Source organism: Pimephales promelas, chromosome 7, assembly GCF_988280905.1.
Source record: "Pimephales promelas chromosome 7, fPimPro1.hap1.1, whole genome shotgun sequence".
In the NCBI taxonomy this organism is placed as follows: Eukaryota; Metazoa; Chordata; class Actinopteri; order Cypriniformes; family Leuciscidae; genus Pimephales; species Pimephales promelas.
In genome coordinates this window covers 24,940,254-24,950,015 of record NC_142775.1, presented here as the reverse complement: position 1 = coordinate 24,950,015, position 9,762 = coordinate 24,940,254, and the positions used below count along the sequence as shown (strand labels likewise).

General features: G+C 36.0%; 1 protein-coding gene across 1 annotated transcript; it reads left to right on the top strand.

The window, feature by feature from the left end:
- The first annotated feature begins 357 nt into the window (after nt 1-357).
- tas2r203 (taste receptor, type 2, member 203) lies at nt 358-1,296 on the top strand. The gene has a single exon (XM_039656002.2). It carries the CDS (start codon nt 358-360, stop codon nt 1,294-1,296), a length of 939 nt encoding a protein of 312 aa, XP_039511936.2.
- Nucleotides 1,297-9,762: the final 8,466 nt, after the last annotated feature.

The following is a 9,762-nucleotide window of genomic DNA, read 5'->3' as shown; positions in this document are numbered from 1 at the left end:
AAAGTTTGTAGTCATGTAGGAGCAACATAACTTATAGTCAACAGAATGTGTTGAAGGGACCATCAAAATAAAGTGAAACCCAGTTTTATGTATATATAAAGTTTGTAAAGTATGAAGAGTTAAAACTATCTTTTTACAGCTGTGCTGATTACATAACTCTTCAAGAAGAGCTTCTGTTTTAATCCATGTAAGAATGAGTATGATTTGCTTATGGCTGGCCGTTGAGCCACATTAAATTTACCAACCTATTTTACTTTCACCTTATTTATTGGCAATGTGATGTCGTAATAAAAGCCTATGTGTATCAGGAAGAGCAGGACATTTGCTGCACACAACTGATTGGAGGCAACACTGAAGATGGAGCCATGGCTATTTGTTTTGATCTCCAGTCCCCTTTGCCTCACAGCCACCGTTTTCAACATCATCTTCTTTTTTTGCCTACTGCGGCCAGTCTCTGGAGTGACGCTTCGCAATCCACTGCGCTTCTTGTTAATTGTTGTGTTAATCAATTCAACATTTCAACAACTGGTCACTGCAATTACCATTATCATGCTTTTTTTTGAATCACCTTTCTGGCTTCAAACGCTATGCAGAGCTTTTTTTTATCAATTTTTCTGCGGCAACTTCTCATGCAATGCCTGGATCAGCATTTTCTACCACATGTCGATTGTTCCCCAACATCGTGCCATCTTTATCTGGATTAAGAGGAATATTAGAGCCATTTTATACGTCGGCTTCGTTCTGAATCAGATAGTGCTTCTGTTTTCGCTGTCTTTGGGAACAGTAACATATTTTTTGCTTGAGCCCGTCCCAGAGAATTTTACCTCACATGAACTGAACACAACATCACCAGCAGAAAGCTTAGAGGCAGACCTGTTTTTATTTAATTTGGCAAACTTTTTGTATTTGCTATATTGCACCTGTCCAATGATCACGTTATTAGTCTCTTGGGGCAAAACCTTTGTTTATCTGCGTGAACATATGAAGAAGATGGGACAGAGTAGTGAATCTTTTTCCCAGCCCCAGCAGAAGAGCCAGATGCGGGTCACAGTAACAGGCATGGCACAGGCCGCCCTGTTCCTACCCAGCAGCCTGTGGACTGTTGCAGTTTCTGTCTTGTACTTAACAGACCTCTTCGAAATGGTGGATCCTCATAGATTTATCACAATGTCCTTTTGCTCAGCATCCAGCTTAGGAAATATACTTTGTTTTGGATTCTCCCAGTCTGTGTTTCGCCATGGAATTGTAAGTGTGTTTAAAAAACTCAAGAGAATAAAGATGAATGCCTTGTGTTAGGATTCTTGCTGTTTAATGTCATCATATTGATATTTTGATATCATTATATTATTATATCTGATGTAAACAAATATATGCTTCAAGCATGTAGACTCTATTTTATATTCATATGCTAAGAAGGTAAAAAATAATAGATGTGTGAAAATATTGTTGTAACAGATTTCATTTAAATGTCTGGGGTTTTTTGTGCTATATATATATATATATATATATATATATATATATATATATATATATATATATATATATATATATATATATAATTTTTATATAATATTCCCATATCTGTCTGCTTTAAATTAAAGTAGTTTAAAAATCTACAGTTTATCTGTTAATTGTCAAGATTAAGAGCAGTTATTATAACCTACAGTGGTAACCATTAATTGTAACACTAGAAAAATGTTGTTGTTTTTAATTTTGTGCATAAATATATTGTGATAAGTAACCTTCTATTTTAATTAAATGAAATAACATTTTCAATGAACAACCACTGAATTAAAAAAAAATGTATGTGACATGTCCTACAATTGCAGCATATGTTTACATATCTTGGAAAATACTTCTGTGCTTCTCTCTGATTGGTCAGGATTGCCAGGAAAGGGCTGACACCCCTTTTATTTGCATCTGCAAAGTGTCTTTTATGGAACATTTACTGTGTATCAGATCCTGTACATGGTAAACTCTGAATTCAATCTAACCATTCAATTTGATTGAAATGTATATTGAAATCCATGACTACCCCTTCAAAGAGAGAAAAATTTGCATTCACTACACCTGCTTTATGCCTCATTACCTGTGTTTGTGTGTGTGTGTGTGTGTGTGTGTGTGGGTGGGTGGGTGGGGGGGGGGGCAACGTGTTTTGCTGAACTTCCAGTGATATAGCCTGTGTGGCTTTATTTAAATCGAGGAAGACAGTTTAGAGAACCATTAAAGCTCAATAATAATGTATGTTTAAAGATGTTCAGTCTACTATAGCATGACAAAATGCATAGCATGTCTTACATGTTTGTTTTGAGCTATTCCAGACAACTCATCACTCATGAAGATTCACATATTTTACAATGGAATATTCTGTTAACCACTACTATACACGGACTCATTATTAAGAATAATCTACGATCAAAATGTTCACCTACTTCCTCAGGAGTTTGCAAATTCAATAGTGTGCAGCCATTATTGAATATATAGCAAAGTATAAAATGCATTGCACTTGGCTGGGCATATTTGTTTCTGTTTTTATGGCTGATGTCTTCAGATTCTCAAATCCTTTAATCATTTAATTTAACCTTTAAAATGGTAGAGGCATTTATTGCAGATATTGATAAATGTCATTGTTTTTTGTTTTTGTTTTATATGTCTGTATATCAAACAGAGGAAGATACAGTAACTGGTCCTATTTTTGCGAATTCCGAAAATGTAATTGTCTAAAAAAAAAAAAAAAAAAATATATCTGTTGAATAATTGCCGGGGTGACTGACATTTCTCTCTGTATTTGAAGCTAATTATGCAGAGATGGCTGATGAAGACGTCTTTATCTTATAAACCCCTGGTTAAATACTGTAGCTTGAAGGACAATTTTGGCATTTTATCTAATTATCTGCCTTATCTCTTCCCAGTGACAATCCAATAAAACTCTATAATTATACCCTCTGGGTCCTAACTCTCAGTAAATCATTTAAACTCCAAATAACTTGGGAAACAGGAAATACTGCAGTCTCTCATTCAGTCTTCTTTGGAATGCAAAGAATTAAAGTATGATGGTCTCTAGCTGCTTTTCAAGATTGGTTAATAAAAAAAATATATATAAAAATAAAATGTATGTTTTTGTTTTTTTTTATGAAGAGAAAATATTTTCACACCTGATATGAAACAGCTGAAGAGCACATTTGGCTTGATCATGATCTGTCCTTTGAGACCAATAATGCAGTGCAGCCAAGCACTCCACAATAAAACTGTCAGTGATCACAATGAACAGTTTCTCTCTCCTGAACAATATCTTTATCTAATTTCACATGAGTCAGTGGCCACTAAGGAGTGAACAAACACAGCAGGTAATTAACTCTGAATGTAGATCAAGGGGAGATGTGGAAAGTTTTTTTTTAGTAATCTGCTTTTAATGAATTAGGCTCAACCCATGTTAGATCAACAGTGTTTGGATTTGTAAGGTGAAAGTAAGCATGAGGATAATCACCTTATTTTTCACGCAGGAGCGGGCACTGCCATTTTTTAAATATAATGTGTTTGATTTCCGGTAAGCCACTTCCGCTAATCTTAGTTGTATTGTGAGCCCGTAGTTTTGTGTCGACTGTTTTGACTGGCTAGCTACTTTTTAATATGGACTAAAGACAGACTGGCGTCCTTTGCACAGTTAGGGTGTGCCATAATAGCTGGTTCGAGCATAAGAAATATTATAACATTGTTATTGCCAAAACTGGTGAATGAAGAAGTGGCAGGGATTTTTTCATCTATAGCAGAAGCAAAATCACAGTTTGATATGAAGCAGATACCCAGTTATTTTATAGGCGTACATTCTTCATATGTAATTTAAACTACAAGATTGAGTAGAAACTAGAAAATTGATGCAGAATGTAAGAATAATTATAAAAAGGATTTGCCTCATGTGGTGCAATTTCCAGCTGACTTACTCCAAAGTGATTCTGCTGTAGACAAATTACAAGAGTTTAAAATGAAAGAAGACTTTGCAGAATAGTCCAAAGTCCGTGAAAACGTATCTGCATGCAACAAATCTCTCTTTTTTTTTTTTTAAGACTATAATGGCATTGCCTCATAGAAGTCTGCAGCTGTGTGGTCTCTTACACTCACCAAGACTTTATTTAAATGAAAACATAAATAATCTAGAATTAATTGTCATCATCAATGTGTTAGTCAAATGGAAGTAAGCTTCATAAAGAAACATTCTTTTCTCGAATTAATGTATCTGCATCTTTCTGTTGCATCAGCTTTTCTCAAAATGAGGCACATGATCACTCAATCAAAAGAGTTTTTGTTATGAAGCATTGACATTATTGGATTAAATAAAACCGTACTTTCAAGTCAGAGGGATTTTGGAATTTTAATACAGGAATTCACATGAGGTCTCTGTGCAAGCATGTGATGAGCGTGTGAGTGACAATCAATCATTCTTTAATCAGTGATGGCCGACAGAGTGTCAGGGATTTAAAATGACCACCTCTTACCAGGGTTTATCAAGCGTGACTCTCGCACCGTAGCCCTAATGCCACTCAAGTCTCATGTAGAGAGATGTCCTATTTGTCACTAAAGCAGAGAGTGGCAGCAGCTCCACGGGCAGAATCCAAATGATGTGGCACAATTTTAACACACAGAGCACGCTGGATGTGAAAGTTTGACAGGGAGCACACTCAATTTGTAAACCTCCGGGGAATCACCTGTTTTAAACAAACACCAAACAGAGGAATAGGTCTTTTTGAGTCATCCATAAGCACTGAAAGTGTATTGAGTTATACTGAAAGTGGGTCATATATGTAGTGCAATAGTATCATACATTTCTAATTTTGGTCCTTCTTGGCAGATAAAAGGCAAAAAATTTGATTGTAGACAACAATCCCCATAGTGCATTGCAATGCTCAGCAGGCCACTCCCACTACTCTACCCATCAATGAAGAATAGAGTTAAGCTCCACTCTATGCTATCGCCTGGATATCATTTCAATGAATTGGTGTGATTATATGGGCTTCAGACAATTGCCACACTTACTCTGACGCGTAATTTTACGCGTGAAATGCAGCCACACCTTGGAGTGTTTTGTCTTTGGCATCTTCATTAATCCCTTCGCTATCAGACGTTTTGGGAGTCTCCCGCATATTGATAAGGGCTCCCTGATGCCCACAAATTAGTTAAAATCTACCAGAATCTAGAGCGAGTAAGAAGGAGCGCGACAAATGAGAGACAGATGAGAGAGAACTATGTTTCAAAGCAGTTTCATGTTTTAACGCCTAAAGGGACAAAATTTACCAAGGGTACCTTTGAAATAACATAATAAAACTGATTTTTCTCAATTTTCAAATTTTTCCAACAATCATCCTTCACCAACACCATGCCTTGTCCTCCATGTATGGTTATGTAGATGTGTATTCCCTTTCCACTACAAACCATTTCAAACAAGCCACCTGGGAATCTCTGATGGTAGATTTACTATAATCAAGTGGTTTGTTTGTATGGAAATTTGCTGACAACACACTCCAAGCAAAATACATCCCAATGGTCAGCACTTATAGCTTTAAAGAGCTTTCTGTCAGCAAAAACAAATGAAGGGGAAAAAAGGTGAACAAATAAAGGTCAACTTCAACCTGGCAGCCCATATAGAATGCAAGAAAAGCCCCTTTGCCAAGTCAAGTCACATTTATTTATATATATATATATATATATTAGGGCTGTGCAAAAATTAATTGCGATTAATCGCATCCAAAATAAAAGTCTGTGTTTACATAATATATTTGTGTGTGCTGTATATAATTATTTTGTATAAAATATTATTATTTTGTAATATATATAAATATATATTATTTTGCAATTGCGTTTGGATTGTGTCACATTATATGCAATTTTCAGCTGAGTGCATTTTCTTCTGAGTTGTTTATTTATGGTTGGCTAAATCTGCTGCCAATAGTGTAAAAATAATTTATTATCCATCTTTTCATCTGCAATCCATCATATTGCAGTATTAATGCAATAAATACTATCCCTTTTTTCCACACACTACTTTCTAAGGGTGTGGTTACATTTATCTTTGTAGAACCAGATTTCCACTGGCAAAAGGGATCCGCTCAATCTGGAATTTCGCGAGGCAAAACATTTTTCCATGCGGATTTCTCATTGCATTCAATTTGGTTAAAGACTGGACATGTGAATTTGCAGCACTTTTCAATTGAAAGCAAATAGTTTAGAGTTAGAGTCACCTCTGAATAATTGGTGCATCATCCATCATTGCTACACTATTGATAATGGACAATGCACATTTTTCAGCTGCAAAAGTTCTGTAGTTCTGTACAGTTGAACATAATGATGGCAGAGAGAAATACACAAAAATATGGCCCCACAACCCTCAATGTTTTGCTGAAGAGATCCAAACAGTTCTCAAATTACAGCCCACATTCATCCCCCAAGGAGAAATATTACGTTGTGATTATTAGAGTCCACATGTGGTCAATAACAGGCCAGTGACCATTCAGGCTCCATTAAAGGGGTTGGGAATGCACTGATATGAGCATTCATTGGGGAAAATGGCCCACAGAGAGAGAGGGAGAGAAACTGCATGGATAGACTATTGAAAGCTTACTCAAAAGGATAGCTGCCTATATTGGAGCCTAAACAAGCACAACATTTTTTAAAGCTTCAATTTTTATATAAGCAAAACAGAAAGTGTTGCTTTTATTACTGAAAAAAGGTCAGATTAAATTGTTTCATTGTCAAGCTATATCATTTCTTAAACAATTTGTGTTGAATGCATCAGTGTAAAATTGTTATTATTCTCTATCTCTATATGTGTTTGTCATAAAAACCATATTAGACTCAACAAGGAGCAGAAGTGATGACCATAAATGTATGGCACTGCACATTTTTACAAAGTATTGTTTCACTGGGATTAAAAATGACTTGTGTAGCCATAATCAAACATATACCCACTGCCTTCCAGTTTTTGAAGAAGACAAGTGTAAAGACTCATGGGCGGATCTAATCCATGGGGAATTTGCATATCATAATTAATAATGGGTAATTACTGGTAGATCATGCCCCAGAATCACAGGATACTTACCACAGGTCCTATATGTAACTTTTTTTTTATAAAATGAATCCTTTTTTTTTTATTCCCTGTGTTTGAAGGGGTTGTAGTCACACATTGCAATGATCCACTTTTCGGGTTTTGCTATTACCTCTGAAGGCTAATATTCATATTTATATGTGAGGTCTCCGGGTCCGATTTCCTGTGAAATCCATCAGATGTGACGTGCATGCGCGCTCCCGAGCCTCTCTATCCTTATTACAGTCGATGCGACCAACCAACACTATCTCACGACCAATTCGTACGAATTCGACGCATGATTAAAAAGTGGCTAATTCGTAACAATTCATACGACCTCACTCGTACTAATTCGTACGATTTGCCTAAACCCACGTGATGGTTATGTTTAGGGGCGGGGTCAGGGGTAGGTCGTCCCAATTCGTAAAATATGTACGATTTAGCAAAATCGTATTAATTCGTACGAGTGAGGTCGTATGAATTGTTACGAATTAGCCACTTTTTAATCATTCGTCGAATTCGTACGACTTGGTCGTGAGATCGGGTTGGACCAACGGTACTTCAGCTGACAACATGAAGTCTGATAACACCACAAAACTTCCTGCCTCCAGCACAACACAGACTCCAACACAAACTGCAAAAAATATAAAAAACAAACAAACACAAATCTGCTGAAGCTCGTTAGGCAAAACGTGAATCTCGTCAAAAAACGTGCGACGAGCGAAAGCGTGGATCAACATCGGCAACATATTAGTACAACATATTAGTAAACTCTAGTGAAATAGCAAGGTAAACTACATGAGACATGAACTGAATACAAAAGAATGTTCCAGGATAACAAAAAGTCAGTTATTTTATTTACTAGATCTACTGACTAACGTCGTCATCCCACTACTATCATATTGTTTATTCACATTTCCAGACATGTTTAGTACAGTAATGTTACTTCATACGATCAAACTGTTACACTGAAACTGTTCACTAGTCTAGTTCACTAACCGTTTTTGTTATCATATTATACATTCACCCTATGTTGCCATTGGTGATTGTGAAAGATACACAAATAGTTAGCGAACTGGCTTATGCTTTATAACATCACATATCGGCTAAATGCAGTTTATTGTAACATTATGATCATGGTACGAGCACAGAGCATTAGTTCAACGTCAAGCTGATAAAAGTAGGCTATTATTGTAACTGCAGTGGGAGTTTAGATTTCCAGCATGTTGTGTGTGATGCTTTCGCCATTGCGTTGAAAGTCTCCGTGTGGCCGGTAGTGAATGCTCGCTCTTAAGATCGAGCACGCACAAGCACACAAGCACATGAGCACGAGTGCTCTTGTTGCATTCTGAAACATCACCGCTAGAGGCTGCTAAAAACCGCATACAGCACCTTTAAATGTTAGTTAATAATAGTTACTAGATTGTTGTGTTACTCTTTGGTTCTTGTGCAGTTAATGATTAACGAAGGAACCGTATTCTAAAGTGTTACCGAAATCTCTTGAACTCTCGTCTGAGGCCCAGAAGGAAGAAAAGGAATAGTCAAATAAAGTCATTATTTTTGTTGTTGTTTTTTTTTTTGTTTTTTGTTTTTTCACACAAAAAGTATTCTCGTCGCTTGATAAACTTAAAGTTGAGCCACTGTAGTCACAGGAATATTTAAACATTTTCTTCAATGACTATCTGGGCCGTCAAGTTTCCAACCCATTAGGGAGCCTACGTAGGAGTGATACAACTCTCAAATTTAATCAAAAATATCTTCATTTGTGTTCCGAAGATGAACGAAGGACTTACGGGGTTGGTACAGCATGGGGCTGAGTAATTAATGACTTAATTTTCATTTTTGGGTGAACTATACCTTTAAATAACTGGTTTATAAAAAATACAATTCTTCATTTAGAAATGATAAATTGATCATTAATAAAGGATGAAAATACATGTATTAAACAATTATAGATATGCTTTTAAATAAAAAAGAAAGCATTTTTATAGCTGTATTTATAAACTGCTTATTAATGTATATTAATGCTTTATGACTGATGAATTACTGTTTACTCTTGCTTGACTACTGATTATTAGCATGTAGTTATTATAAAGTGTTACCTTTGTTTTCTTGGCCTTGTAAAGCACTTTGGTCAACTACAGTTGTTTTTAAATTGCTATACAAATAAAATTGTACTAGTATTGTATTTGAATGTGACCTAATTGGTAAATCAATATTATGTTTAAGGTTGTTTCACACCTATACTTGTACACTGTCATCCAATGAAGTTCATAACGAAAGTTCAGCTAGTCAATATATCATGATGGATATCACGTGGATTCAGTGATTTCGCACTGCTCCTCAAGAGGGAAATTACTTTGTCAGTGAAAGGAAGCTGAGGTCAGGATGTCACTGATGAGTTAAACAGCTCCAGAGACCCCGTGCAGCACTAATGAAAGGTTTCACCCTCCCTTCATTCTGCAGAACATGCTCAATATTATTTGTCCCTCTGAGTGAGCAGAGAAAGTGTTTTTTTAACCCATATTGGGGGCAGTCTAGTGTGAAAAACAATCTTAGAATCATATTCGTATATATGGAACAAAATTACTTGAAAAACAATGTTTTTTTCTGCAATCATAACCTAAGCAGTTTACATTTATAAGACTGGGTGGTCTTATCTGGGTGTCAAGAGAAGAGAGCAGTTT

Bases quoted from the DNA above. Each gene is read 5' to 3' on its own strand.
- tas2r203 (XM_039656002.2), top strand. From the start codon at position 358: ATGGAGCCATGGCTATTTGTTTTGATCTCCAGTCCCCTTTGCCTCACA.